Below are 15471 nucleotides of genomic sequence, written 5' to 3'. Positions count from 1 at the left end.
CGACAGTGCAGAAACATGAATATCCAGTTCCAATCATAAGGGGAACTATTGTTACATCCTTGAATTACACGATCATATTGTTAGACATTGGGCAGTGCAGGAACATGAATATCCAGTTTAGATTAGAAGGGGGAACTATTGTTACATCCTTGAATTACACGGTCATATTGTTAGACATTGGGCAGTGCAGGAACATGAATATCCAGTTTAGATTAGAAGGGGGAACTATTGTTACATCCCTGGGTTACACCGTCATATTGTTAGACACGGGGCAGCACACCAGCCTCCAGGATCATTCAAGCACGTCACAAATCACAATCTAGGAGAAACATGAAGCTTAGAGGATTACAGAACAGGGGCCCATCGTGTCAGTGCCAGTTCATGGTTAAAGCAATTCAAAATGTATGCAATGGCAAACTTTCTCCCAAGTGCCCTTTATCTTCATCAATTTCAAATATGTATTCAATTTTCTCTTAAATGATACAATGGTAAAAATTGCTATTGTACCTTTTCTGGTTATTCCATTCCCGATGGTAAAATATTCCATGCTCCAAAAAATCTCTGCGTGAAGAATTTAAAATTAAACTCTTTCATGATGAGCTGGAATTCTTGACCTCTTGTCACTGATACTAACAACAAGAGGATACAGTAATTCTCTATTACTATATCACTGATCCTCACAACCAGAGGATACAGTAATTCTCTATTACTCGATCACTGATCCTCACAACCAGAAGATACAGTAATTCTCTATTTCTCTATCACTGATCCTCACAACCAGAGGATACAGTAATTCTCTATTACTATATCACTGATCCTCACAACCAGAGGATACAGTAATTCTCTATTACTCGATCACTGATCCTCACAACCAGAAGATACAGTAATTCTCTATTACTCGATCACTGATCCTCACAACCAGAGGATACAGTAATTCTCTATTACTCGATCACTGATCCTCACAACCAGAAGATACAGTAATTCTCTATTACTCTATCACTGATCCTCACAACCAGAGGATACAGTAATTCTCTATTACTCTATCACTGATCCTTATACCAGAGGATACAGGAATTCCCGATTACTCTATCACTGATCCACATATCAGAGGATACAGTAATTCTCTATTATTCCATCACTGATCCACATACCAGAGGATACAGTAATTCTCTATTATTCTATCACTGATCCTCGCAACCAGAGGATACAGTAATTCTCTATTACTCTATCACTGATCCTCACAACCAGAGGATACAGTAATTCTCTATTACTCTATCAAACAACTTCATGATTTGAAATTTAAGTTTCCTCTCCTCCATTTCCACAGAAAAAATCCCGGAATTTCACGTCTTCCCTCATACAGCTTCCCTTCCGTTGCCTCGTTCGAGATAATCAACATTGTGCTTTCTATGGGTTGAGTGCAGTTTCTATAATGGCCGTCAAAACTGCAAACTGTACTCTGGATCTACGGGCTTTAACCAAAGAGAGTCACTCATAAACCTGCATCATATTAAAAGAGTAGGAATAAATCGTCTTTTGAAACGGAACGTATGAATAAATGGGTCTTTTTCGGGGTGGCAGGCGGTGACTAGTGGGATACCCCAGGGATCAGTGCTTAGGCCCCAACTATTCACAATATATATCAATGATTTGGATGAGGAAACCAAATGTAATATTTCCAAGTTTTCTGACGACACAAAACTTGGTGGGATTGTGAGTTGTGAGGAGGATGCAAAGAGGCTTCAAGGCGATGTAGGCAAGTTGAATGAATGTGCAAATACATGGCAGATGCAATATAACGTGGCAGAAAGAAAAATAGAAAGGCACAGTATTATTTAAATGATGATAAATTGGGAAATGTTGATGTACAAAGGGACATGGGTGTCCTTGTACAACAGTCACTGAAAGCAAACATGCAGGTGCAGCAAGCAGTTCGGAAGGCGAATGGTATGTTGGCCTTCATTGCAAGAGGATTTGAGTACAGGAGCGAGGATGTCTTACTGCAGTTTTACCCGTCCTTGGTGAGACCACAACTGGAGTATACTGTGCAGTTTTGGTTTCCTTACCTAAGAAAGGATATACTTGCCATAGAGGGAGTGCAGAGAAGGTTCACCAGACTGGTTCCTGGGATGGCAGGACCGTCGCATGAGGAGAGATTTGGTGAACTAGGCCTGTATTCACGAGCGTTTCGAAGAATGAGAGGGGATCTCATTGAAAGGTATGAAGTTCTGATTGAATGCAGGGAGGATGTTTCCTCTGGCTGAGGGGTCACAGTCTCAGGATACGGGGTAGGACATTTAGGACTGAGATGAGGAGAAATTTATTCACTCAGAGGCTGGTGAACATGCAGAATTCTCTACCACAGAAGGCTGTGGAGGCCAAGTCACTGAATATATTAAAGAAGGAGCTCGATAGATTTCTAGACACAAAAGGCATCAAGGGGTATGGGGAGAGAGCGGGTATATGGTATTGAGAGAGAGGATCAGCCATGATCATATTGAATGGCGGAGCAGGCTCGAAGGGCCCAATGGCCTACTCCTGCTCCTGTTTTCTATGTTTATATGTTCCTATCAGCCCGAGCCAGAAGTAAACCAGGTTTTACCAAAGAGAGAAAAGGCAAATAACTAATAAACCTTCACCCTGGTCACTGTAACTGGTCTCATTATACATAGACGACTCCCTAAAGGCTGCCTCCGCAGTCCATTTGTCCCATTTTTGACAGCCCTGCCTTCAGCGATATCCATGCACTAGAATGCCCTCTATTGCAATGCGATGGTTGTAGATAAACCGAGTTATGTTGTTCGAACAATACAGTGTCCACAAGTAATGGCCAATGTTAATTTATCTCAACAAGTCCGTCTATTATATAAATCTTTTTCTGGTACAAAAATATTAGCCCAGAAATTACATTTGTTCATTCAGTGGACAACTAATGAACACAGTCCAATGAAAGTTAACAACAACTCGCATTCACAGACCGCCTTTAATGTGATAAACATTCCCAGGGGGCTTCACGGAGGGGTGGGTAAAAACGGGCACTAAAGGAATAAGAAGATATCAGGAGGACTGGTGAAAAAACCTTGGTCAAAGAGTGGGTGTAAGGAGGGTGTAAAATGAAGAGAAGCAAATGGACAGACGGAGGGAATAAGGTTGGTTTTTGAAAGTAGAATTTAGTTGTCTGAAGGAATGGCCGCCAATGGTGAGATGAAGAGAGTGGAGGATGGTAAAATATAACAATAACTACTTGTATTTATACAGCGGATTTAACATAGATTAATATCCGAAGGCGATTTACTGAAGTATAATCGGACAAAAATGGACCCCCGGCCAAAGAAGGAGATATTAGGAGGGATAACAAAATCATGAAGCAAGGGATTAGTAATGTTGGTTAAGGGATAAATATTATCCAGGAAAGCAGGATAACTCCCCTGTTCTTTTTCCAATACTTCTGTGGAATCTTTTACATCTACTTGAGAGGGCAGATAGGTTTTCCGTTTAACATGTCCTAAGAAAGTGAACACCTGCGACAGTCCAGTGCTCCCTCAGTGATGCACTGCAATGTCAGCCTGAATTATGTGTTCAAGTCTCTGTGACTGAACTCATAACCTTCTAACTCAGAAGCGAGACTGCTGCCAGTGAACCACGGCTGAAACCTGAAAGGTGGAGAGGGAGATAGAGTGGCATAGAGTGGGAATCCTGGAGCGTGGATATGGCTGAAGGCACGGCTGTCAAAAGTAGGGCAAATGGACTGAGGGTGCACAAGCGGCCACAGGTGGAGGAGCAGAGTCTTTGGCAGGGGCTGCGGGGCTGGATGAGGTTACAGAGATAGGGATGGGTGAGGCCCCGGTGGATTTAAGTGTATGAAAGAATAAAAATAAACTACAGGCTTAGGAGACTGGAAGCAATTGAGGATTTGGATGATTAGTGATGGACTCTCCAATCAAAAAGAGAGGAGAATGGATGAAATCAGTCGAAATGATGTGGAGATTGTGGGGTCAAAGATCATGACTTCCCAATTTTTTACTGGCTGAATTCGTGGCTCATCTAAACAGAATGTCGCTCTGACAACACAAAGAAGTTGGAAGTCCAGCTGAAAACTGGTCCATGTCTGTGGACAATGTCACCAAAGGGCAGCATGTAGATGAGGAAGAGGAGGGAGCAAAGGATTGAACCTTTAGAGACATCAGATATAACGGTGATAGGGTGGGAAGAGAAGCTTCTCCTGGCTATGATCAGAGAGGTGAGTGGAAACAAGCGAGGGATGTCCCACCAAAAGAGGCCAACGATCGATGAATGAGGAGGTGACGGGTGGGTTTCCTGTAGGTGTTGAGGAGAGGGCGGAGATTGGGAGAGGTGGGCCATGGATGAAAATGTGAACTATTGGGCGATCAGGAACTAGGAGTCAGTGAGGGTCAGTGAGGCCGAGCAGGACCTGCTGCTGGTTGGAAGGTGGAGGGTGGCTGGCCGTCAGGAGTGAACTGGAGGAATGGGGTCTGGAGGGGACAGAGGCATTGATGAGGGTTTCAATGACAATTGGGTGATGAATGAATGAAGGCGGGTGAGGGAAGCGGGTTTACACCGGACCAATGTACTGGACCCGTCAACCAATGTAAAATAAACGGGTAAACATCTGCAGTAAAATAACGGAGAGAGGAATGGCAATAAAGCTCGTTCAGTGTCCAACCCCCAATATCACCCACTGTAATTTCTCGGCTACAATCCTCAACGTGCCCTTTAATTGTCCCTGTGCCAGAGACACAAAATTCATATTTTGACCGAGAATCTGCAGGAACAGTGAAACGGGTCTGTTTGTGCCCCTGGATTCAGTGTACATTCAGAGAAATCGGTAAAATTTATAGATGAATCGTCAGGAGTGAACATGATCAATACAATTATATGAAAACTGCAAATGTAGCCGCTCATTGTTGTTGGACCAGTCCTTTCTGAGCACAGCTTTTAACTTTATTCCTGAGAGAGGTCTCATTAAGATAATGTTCTGGACATTGAGATGTTTGCGATATATCCACGTCATTATTTACATTGGAGACAAAGCTGCTGATGCAATGTATTTGTTTCGGCGACTGTAAGTAATAGCAATGATCCAGGGTATAACCGTGTCAGTGGAGATTCATCCTCTGTATAAATCAGGGCTTGTTGCAATGTATCAGTTCAGAGTGCCTGCCGGAGCTGCGGTTTTCAGTTCAACAGAAGTCACTGCTTCTCACAGAAATGGGATATTCAGCAATTTTTCAGATTGAACGCATTTACTATCCTGTTCTTGCAGCCATTGGAGTTCCAGGTAAGCCGTTATCTCATCTGTGAATATTGTAAATCGGTGTTAACTGTGCTGCTGTACTTGGTTAATTATTTTTTCTCCCACCATATTTTACACAGCCAGCCGTTCTCTTATTTCAGTTGAATGATAGATTGATTAAAGTCTCTGCTCTTTTGGTCTTGTCGAGCTGCATTATATCTGTAATGAACATTGTATTTCCAACCCTGGCACTGTTACTGAACTCTTCTTTGTACTCAATATACTGTTGATTAATGGTATGTCCTTAACTTCAAAACGTTCAGTCTTGTAACAGCTGAATTATATTTGTTATGATCTTTACATATCCAACACAGGCATTGTTACTGGATTATTCTCTGCACTGAATTTATTGTGGAATAACGGTCCATCCTTCGGTCCTGTCGCAATTGCATTATTTCTGCCGTGAACATTGTTTATCCAATCCTGGCATTGTTACTGGATTATTCTCTGTACTGAATGTATTGGAATCAGGTGTGTGGGCTAAGAGCTGGTATCAGACCATCAGGAACTGGAACAGTTTCATGTTGTGAAATATATTTCCATAAATGTGTTTTCAGTGATTGATAATGAGACAGCTCACGGTCTCAGTGTTACAAGGAGGCAGCGCAATGTCCTCCCTCCACAATAACATGGTTCAGTTTAACTGGGATTTCAATCTACTTATTGGTTCTCACTGTTATGAAATATTTCGTTATGTGTGTGTCTGTCGCAGCTCCAGAAGTCTGGCTGCTGAACTGAGTTTGCTGCTGATTCTTTCACATCTCATTCTCTGCTTCACTGTGGATGAATTCACTGTAAAATGCAATGTTTTGAAGTTATGTTGTATCAGTTTGAACTTTATCTGTTGGAATCAGGAGCCTTTCTATTTATCTGTCGATGATAAGTTGCAGCGGTGATGTTGGTGTTTTGTTAATTGAACAATGCCGCCATCTAACGCTGTACTTTATAATTACAGGAGAAGGAATTTCAATTATTGTGAGGTGTGTCTGGAACAGGCATTCGATTCTGTTTATTCCATACATTGTAGATGAAGTGAACAGTGCAGGTGAACAGGTGGCGACTTGGATGGTCTGAAGAAACATTCACAGAGACTTCACCATTTAACAAACTGACACTAAGAATAGGATCGTTGGAACACGGGGCTGGTGAAGAGAAAGCAGGCGCAGGATGTTAGGATTTACTCGGATGTGAAAAGCGGCATAGAGAGAGAGTAGAGAGAGTGCGGAGAGCTGGAGATGGGCGTTAGAGAACGCGAATGAGATGGAAAACGAAAGGGGGAGAGAAGAATCGAGAGGAATAGAGAGAGACAGAGAGAGACGCATGGAGAATGAGGGAGAGAGAGAGAGATACACACACACAGAATGGGACATAGGGGGAGAGAGACAGAGCGACAGCGATGTGAATAATTCACCGGAATGAATTACTGAAACATCCAGTACAATTATGAAAATGAAATGTGAATTGAAGGTGTTATTATGATGTTGTCAGATTGTGAGAGTTTTATTGTACTCTCTCCGGGTGTGTTTATCACTATCAGGTCCTCAGTCTGTTTATGTGAATATTCCGTTCACTTGTTTACTGACTGAATAAATAAACAAAACTGAAATGTATTTTATGAATAAAATCAGTGATTTCTTGATAGCATTGAATTATTAGGATGCTGTATTCTAGAAGCCATGTGTCAGCTTCAAAGAACGAGGTTAATTTAATAATTGGATTTTAATTTAATTTTAATTGAATGTGCAAAGTGAATTTATTTGGAAATATTATGCAACCAATAACCACAAAAAATAAAATTTGAATTCATTAATTGCCTTGTGTTACTGGGACGAGTAGATTAGATTTCCTCCAACTGCAGTCTCTCCCGGTGAATCCCAGCCTCTCCTCCCGCTTCATTGAATTCTCTGCATCTTATTCATTCTTTCATTTGATCCGCTTTTCCAAACCACGTGCTCCTATCTCCCCTCCAGTTCTTATGCCATTTTCCTTGTCTCCCTCCGAATCTCACTTACTGGCTCGGACTCCAACAGCCTCTTCCAATCCGATCCGAAGCCTCAAACTCACCGCCATGGATGTCAGTCTTCCCCGTCTTGTGCCAGCCCCTGTCGGCTCTCTTCACCCAGAGTAACAAACCAGCAGTACCTCCCCCTGTCCCATCACCTTCCAGGCTCTCAGTCACTTTCCCGTCCATCTGGAGCCCAAATTCGGATTAAATCTATTGGATTCACTGTCCGTAAAACCCCTTCTCCCTTGTCCACCGGCTCTGCGCCCTCTCTCGTCTCTTTGAGTGGATCCGGTGCTCACTTTATTCACTTTCTGTATCAATTTCCCAATTCATTGTTTATAATTGTGTTTAAAAACATTTCTCTGCCCGAAAGCGCTGCCCAGGTCAGTGAATCAGTTTCCACCGTTTGATGCAGCAACAAAGCTGGAAATTTCACCCCAGATCCTGTCAAACTGCTGCTTTGTCTCCAGGTCTGATCAGTAATTTCTCTCCTTCCGTTTCTCTCTCTTACAGTTAACTTGGTGGCGATTGTGATCCTGTCCCGAGGAAAGTGCGGCCTCTCCAAATGTATCACTCGCTACCTGGTGGGAATGGCGGCGGCCGATCTCCTGGTCGTTATCACTGATGTGATATTGAGGGTGATTGGTAGGATTTATTTCCCAGTTTCATTCTTGACCATTACCCCCGTGTGCCGTCTTATTGTCACCATGACTTTTTCAGCCACAGCGGCCTCTGTCTGGTTCACAGTCGCTTTCACCTTTGATCGATTTGTGGCCATTTGTTGTCAGAAGCTGAAAACTAAATATTGCACCGAGAAAACGGCGGCTGTTGTTATCGGGGTGGTGAGTGCGCTGAGCTGTTTACTAAACATTCCCTGGAACTTTGTATTTGACCCGGAATATATAATGGACAATGTACCCCGGGGTTGTGTCGTGAAACCGACCTTATTCACTTCACCCATATGGGCAGCGTTTGACTTGTTTCATCTTGTGTTAATGCCTTGTCTCCCATTCATTCTGATTTTGCTGTTCAATGTTCTCACCGCCAGGCACATTTTAGCGGCCAGTAGAGTCCGCAGGGGACTCCGGGGCCGCAGCAATGGAGAGAATCACAAGGATCCAGAGATGGAGAACCGAAGGAAATCCATCATTTTACTCTTCAGTATATCAGGCAGTTTTATATTGTTATGGAGCACATTCGTTTTTTATGTTATCTCTCTGCATACAAAAAACGCCCAGTACTATACGGTCAGTGACATTGAGTCAGCCGGATTCATGCTTCAACTTCTCAGTTCCTGCACCAACACGTGTATTTATGCTGTGACCCAGACTAAATTCAGAGAGGAGCTGAAGAACGGGGTGAAATACCCACTGAAACTAATTGTTACATTAGTTAAATCATAGAAACGTCTCAAGACTTTTCATCCGAAATTGCATAAAAAGTCAATGAGAGTGGATTTTCCGGTTTGGCGGTGGTGTAAGTCGGCGGTAGCTGATCGGCCGCCTGTTATTCACTACGCCTGATTTTAGTATCTATTGACATCAATGAGTTCACTAAAGTAACTGATATCAATCCAATACTTCAAATAAATTTGGAAACAGCGGACAGGAATTATATTTTACCCGACAAATGCGGTGTTGTGAAATGATACAAGATGTGATTCTAACATGAAATGGTTTGCTGTTATTAGTCTGGAAATAATACAATTTCAATATTAAATGTTTAATCCTGAAATGAATAAAAAATGAATTTCCCATCACACACGCTGCCCGGTGGGATGGACTGAAGGTGAGCTGTCAGGGTCAGACAGCGTCCTGTTCATTGGGACATTTGTTTTGAGCAGAACAGAATAATAATGGACCAACACCCGGACCGTTACTAACTGGTAAAATATTAATGTAATTTCAAACTCCAGTGGGGAGTTCCGGATATCGTTTCCTCTCTGAGCTGCTGTTCAGCAATGTTTACTCACTGCAGGGAGTTTAATGGGACATGAGGCTGGGCCTGGTTAAACAGATCTCTATGGAAACCTCCTGATACATTTCTGAGACGATCAGGGGCCGGGAGATTTCTCACGGCCGCAGCAGGCCAATGGAAAGCTCTCCTGCTCCTCCTCGCCACACAAAATATATGTTAAAATAAACTTCTCAGTGTTCTGGACCACTCAATGCCCATCGAAAGGGCGGCTCCTCCACCCATTTGTAACTGACATTAAATGGTGTCCCGTGTCGGTCATAATACACTGATTTACATATTACACGTGGTCTGACCCGGAAACAGGTGGGTGTTGCTCCGGCCGCTCTTCTCAGGACCCGACCCACGGTGGTGGAGGCAGGAACGCCAGCGTGAAAGGGGCGGTAAGTGGCCTGACACCATTTACTCGCCTCTACCACCCCATTTCCTCCCGGCGGGAATGCATAAAATCGGCCACACCTTTCCTGACCTACGCCCTAATATCAATCTTCGATGCCCAAAAGCTGGTCCATTGTCTCAAACTGCACCGGTTCACAACACGTGGAGGGAAATTTTCATCATCGCTGGGGGCTGAACTGGTGGAGCGGATCACCTCCCCCCCCTTAACGAACCGGCCCGATTTTAATTTCTGCTCCGTCAGTTTACCGCCCAAGCAGTGAAGGTGAAATTACCCCCTACGTCTCTGACCCCAAGCTTCTACAGGTGTGTGAATGACATCAGACAGTGTTTGCCAAACACTAACATGAATGTGGGCGAATGGATCCATGTATTCGGGTAAAAGGTGATAACCCCCATCCACAGAGACAGGATCACTATACCATGTCGTCGAAGAGGGGTTCACCCCCGACAGCAGTGGGACACACTGAAGCGAGGTGCGGCCTAGGCAAAGGCTCTCTGGGGGAAAGGCCACTGTGTAAGGCTATTTCACCTTGTATTGTACATCATGTCCGAGAAAATATATACTGTGTGTTGAATTGTAAAAATAGAATCGTAGTGTGCACGATCTGTATTGATTGTTTTGAATTGTAACTGGAATATTTACATTGATCTGTGTGTATTCATTGTTTTTATGAAATAAACTATATTTTGAAATCCAAAAAAAAGTTCAAATCTCGCCGTCCCTGTTGTTATTGGACAGTGAAGAGAGTAAACACTGCCAGACTGTAAAGATGCGGGGAGTAATACAAAGAGCATCTGTCGGGACTGTCGAGGAGCAAAGCGGCTTTGGTGTCCAGGTGCACCAATCAGTAAAAGTCTGTTATTATTGGATGGCGAAGATTGGAAATCTAGTGCACATGTATCAAAAACAACATTGAAGATCCCAATTTCGAGCCTGTCGTATCCCAAAGAATAGAAAGATATGCTGTTAGTGTTAGATGAAGAAGGGTGACAGGAGGCTCATGCAGAGCATAAACACCGGCCTTCTGTACATTCACTTGGCACCAAGTGAGAAATAGGAGAATTTTCTTAACGGTGAGAAACTAGGGACTGTAGAGGAGCAAAGGGGTTTAAGTGTCCAGGTACACCAATCACAAAAAGCGAGTGCACATGTCCCAAAATAATTTTAAATTTCGAGGCTGTCGTATCACAAGGTACCACAATCAGGTACTTCGCCAATTCTCTGGAAATTGCTGATACAATCAGGCCCCACAGCCTCCCTCGCTGGTCCATTCCATACATCTGCATTAAAAAAAGTTACATTCAAGCATTCTGCTCATCCTATGCCCCAGGTCGAGAAGACGAATAGTGGCGGGAGGACCCAGACCATCAGCCTTATGTGAGTTTAGACATTTCTGTTTTAAATTCAGATTATTATATTTGCAGTTTTTTTTCCCTTTTTGGTACATTTCTAATTTTATTTCATTCTTGCACATTTTGCATTTTAAACAAATTCTCCAAACCCTGTGCGCAGTGAGTGCTGAATCCGGGCCCTTTGATTGACAGCTCTCTCCTCCCCCCGTCTCCTGGGCTGACACCTTCCACCACGTGACACTCTGAAGCGTCACTCACCTTTGCGCGCTGACGTCACGAGGCGTATGTGCCGATCGGGCCAGAGGGATGCCGCACATGCGCCGCGCGGTTCCTGTGCCGCGTTCCCTCAGCAACAGGCCGGCGCCGGGAAGATGACGGCGGGCGGGCGGTGCTGTGGGCGGGGGCGAGGCCGACAGAGGGAGGGCCCGCACCCGGCAGTGGCCTGAGAGGGGAGGGTGGGGTGACGGGGGAAGTTACTCGGGGCCTCCTGAGTATCCACTCTGTCAGCGGCCGGTGTCGAGCTGGGCTCGGGGGGGAGTCACTCTCCCGCCTCCCCGTCAAACGGGCCGTGGGTCGGAGCCCAAAAGTGAGCGAGAATCAAACAGCACAGAGAGAGGCCGCTCGGCCCATCGCGCCTGTGCCGGCCCTGTGAAAGAGGCCGCTCGGCCCATCGCGCCTGTGCCGGCCCTGTGAAAGAGGCCGCTCGGCCCATCATGCCTGTGCCGGCCCTGTGAAAGAGGCCGCTCGGCCCATCATGCCTGTGCCGGCCCTGTGAAAGAGCGATCCCATTAGTCCCACTCCCCCCTGCTCTTTCCCCACAGTCCCGCAAATTTCCCCCCTTCAAGGATTGACCCGATTCCCTTTTGAAAGTTATTATTGAATCTGCTCCCACCGCCCTTTCAGGCAGTGAATTCCAGATCAGAACAACTCGCTGCCTAAAAACATTCTCCTCATCTCCCTCTGGCTCTTTTCCCAATTCCCTTCAATCTGTGTCCTCTGGTTACCGATCCTCCCGCCAGTGGCAACAGTTACAAGGGAGGGAAGTGGTCTTTAAGACCGTCCGTGTTCTGTTGTAAGATCTCACTGTGTGTCTTGTTCCAGCCGTTCCCATTTTTACCTGTGACCTGACTGGCGGATTCTGCGAACTCGACTGCTGCTGTGACCCTGACTGTTCCCCCGCGGACATCAATGTCTTCACCACCTGTCTGCCGGGCAGTGAACCATACGTTTCTGTTCGTGTGTTCGTACATTGGCTCCCATTTTAAGATCCTCATCCTCGTGTTCAAAACTTTCCATGGTCCTCGCCCGCTCCCTATCTCTGTAACCTCCTCCAACAGATTTAATCTCCTCCGACAACCCCATGTCACTCCACCCTATCATGGATTCTACCCCACCCATTTATCTCCTCCCATGTACACTCTACGCACAGTCATTGCTGGGACACTCAGTCCTGTTATAAACACAGTCAGTGCTGGGACACTCAGTCCTGTTATACACACTGTCAGTGCTGGGACACTCAGTCCTGTTATACACACAGTCAGTGCTGGTGCACTCAGTCCTGTTATACACACAGTCAGTGCTGGTACACTCAGTCCTGTCATACACACAGTCAGTGCTGGTACACTCAGTCCTGTTATACACACAGTCAGTGCTGGTACACTCAGTCCTGTTATACACACAATCAGTGCTGGTACACTCAGTCCTGTTATACACACAGTCAGTGCTGGTACACTCAGTCCTGTTATACACACAGTCAGTGCATGGACATCCAGTCCTGTCATACACACAGTCAGTGCTGGGACATTCAGTCCTGTCATACACACAGTCAGTGCTGGGACAATCAGTCCTGTCAGACTTGGATGTCTTGTATATCCATCTTTTAAAAGGTATAGGAACTCAGTTCTAAGATGGATTCGACTCACTTCATAATAATCCTCAATCAGCTTGTCTTATCATCAAGATGTCAAGCACTGGACACACTGTCTTCAAAGGAAAGCTGATTTATTTGACTCTTGTACAGAATACAGTAAAAATGGATTATTAACATCAGAAACAAACCCCAACTGTCAGAATGAACATGGTTCAGTCCTGGATGTGATTAACAGCAGCAATAACAGCAGAATCCAACCCCTGTAATCACATGTGAACTCGCTGGTGACTCAGCAGGTGGGATGATTGAGTGAATCCATTCCCACACACAGAGCAGGTGAACGGCCTCTCCCCAGTGTGATTACGTTCGTGTCTCAGCAGATTCCACTTTCTTTTAAAGCTCTTCTCACAGACAGAACATTTCAGGGGTCTCTTATCAGTGTGAACAAGTTGATGTTCAATGAGGCTGGATAACTGAATGAATCCTTTCCCACACACGGAGCAGGTGAACGGCCTCTCCCCAGTGTGAATGCGTTGGTGTGTCAGCAGATCCTTTTTTCTTTTAAAGCTCTTCTCACAGTCGGAACATTTAAAAAGTCTCTTATCAGTGTGAACAAGTTGGTGTTCAATCAGGTTGGATGAGTGAGTGAATCCCTTCCCACACAGGGAGCAGGTGAACGGCCTCTCCCCAGTGTGAACTCGCTGGTGACTCAACAGGTGGGATGATCGAGTGAATCCCTTCCCACACACGGAGCAGGTAAACGGCCTCTCCCCATTGTGAACTCGCTGGTGTCTCAGCAGGTCGGACGAATGAGTGAAACTTTTCCCACACTCAGTGCAGGTGAACGGACCCTCTCCAGCGTGAATTTGCTGGTGTCTCAGCAGATCCCTTATTCTTTTAAAGCTCTTCCCACAGTCAGAACATTTAAAGGGTCTCTTATCAGTGTGAACAAGTTGGTGTTCAATGAGGTTGGATGACTGAGTGAATCCCTTCCCACACGCAGAGCAGGTGAACGGCCTCTCCCTCGTGTGAACTCGCTGGTGTTTCAGCAGATCCCTTGTTCTTTTAAAGTTCTTCTCACAGTCAGAACATTTAAAGGGTCTCTTATCAGTGTGAACAAGTTGGTGTTCAATGAGGCCGGATGACAGAGTGAAACCCGTCCCACACACAGAGCAGGTGAACGGCCTCTCCCCAGTGTGAACTCGCTGGTGTATCAGCAGATGGGATGACTGAGTGAATCTCTTCCCACACTCAGTGCAGATGAACGGCCTCTCCCCAGTGTGAGTCCGTTGGTGTGCCAGTGGATCCTTTTTACTTTTAAAGCTCTTTTCACAGTTAGAACATTTGAAAGGTCTCTTATCAGTGTGAACAAGTTGATGTGCCAGAAGATTGGATGAATGAATGAATCCTTTCTCACACACGGAGCAGGTGAACGGCCTCTCCCCAGTGTGACTGCGTCGATGAGTTTCCAGCCGGGACGGGGAACTGAATCCCTTCCCACAGTCCCCACATTTCCACGGTTTCTCCGTGCTGCGGGTGTCCTCATGTCTCTCCAGTTTGGACGATTAGTTGAAGCCTCGTCCACACACAGAACACGTGTTTGGTTTCTCCCCGCTGTGAATGGTCTGATGTGTTTTCAGGCTGTGTAACTGGTTAAAGCTCTTTCCACAGTCAGTACACTGGAACACTCTCACTCGGGTGTATGTGTCTCGGTGATTTTCCAGTTACACTGATGTTTGAAATATTTTCCCACAGACAGAACAGACAAACATTACTCCTTCTATATTCAAAGGCCGATGATCTTCAGGTGCTGGTGAATTGAGTGACTGTCAGATCTCCATGTGATATTTGATTTGAGTTTCTCATCTTCAAATCCTCCCCTTGTAATACCCTGTAAAAGGAGTTTACAAAAGACTTCACTGTGAGTACACGGAATACAGGATAGAAATTCAGAACAGGCAATTCTAGTTTCTATGGAACATTCTTCCCATTCATTCTCCCAGACTGTAAATCCCCGTCCCACGCACTCACCCTCCTCCCTCTGCTGAAATCCAAACCCATCGCACCACCTCCAACATTTTTCCTTCTATTTAAGTTTTCCCCTCCCTCTCCTCCCCTGAAGGTCCTGACTCTGGCTGGGTTCAGTTCTACACTCACTGGTTCCCCTCCCTCTCCTCCCCTGAAGGTGCTGACTCTGGCTGGGTTCAGTTCTACACTCACTGGTTCCCCTCCCTCTCCTCCCCTGAAGGTGCTGACTCTGGCTGGGTTCAGTTCTACACTCACTGGTTCCCGTCCCTCTCCTTCCCTGAAGGTGCTGTCTCTGGCTGGGTGTTTATGCTCTTGTCCTCTTTTCAACACAGTGTCCCTCCCTCTAGCTGCCTGTAAGCTGTCCATCTGTAATATCTCCCACTTTTGGTGATGTACGCTACCTAACCAGTCACCATTTCTCCTTCATTTACAGACACCCACTGACCAGTCACCATTTCTCCTTCATTTACAGACACACACTGACCAGTCACCATTTCTCCTTCATTTACAGACACTCCCTGATCAATC

The 15471-nt window shown here is 45.3% G+C and overlaps 1 protein-coding gene across 1 annotated transcript in view; it reads right to left on the bottom strand.

Annotated features, from left to right (window-relative positions):
- Positions 1-13109: 13109 nt before the first annotated feature.
- LOC137318345 (zinc finger protein 271-like) overlaps positions 13110-15471 on the bottom strand; it is a 5407-nt gene continuing 3045 nt past the window's right edge. The window contains exon 2 of the mRNA XM_067981230.1: positions 13110-14463. Within this exon, the coding sequence (XP_067837331.1) occupies positions 13182-14463 (1282 nt within the window). The 3' untranslated portion in view covers positions 13110-13181. The remainder of the gene's footprint in view (positions 14464-15471) is intronic.

The sequence above is a fragment of the Heptranchias perlo genome, unplaced genomic scaffold (assembly GCF_035084215.1).
Source record: "Heptranchias perlo isolate sHepPer1 unplaced genomic scaffold, sHepPer1.hap1 HAP1_SCAFFOLD_70, whole genome shotgun sequence".
Classification (NCBI taxonomy): domain Eukaryota; kingdom Metazoa; phylum Chordata; class Chondrichthyes; order Hexanchiformes; family Hexanchidae; genus Heptranchias; species Heptranchias perlo.
This window is presented reverse-complemented; position numbering and strand designations above follow the sequence as displayed.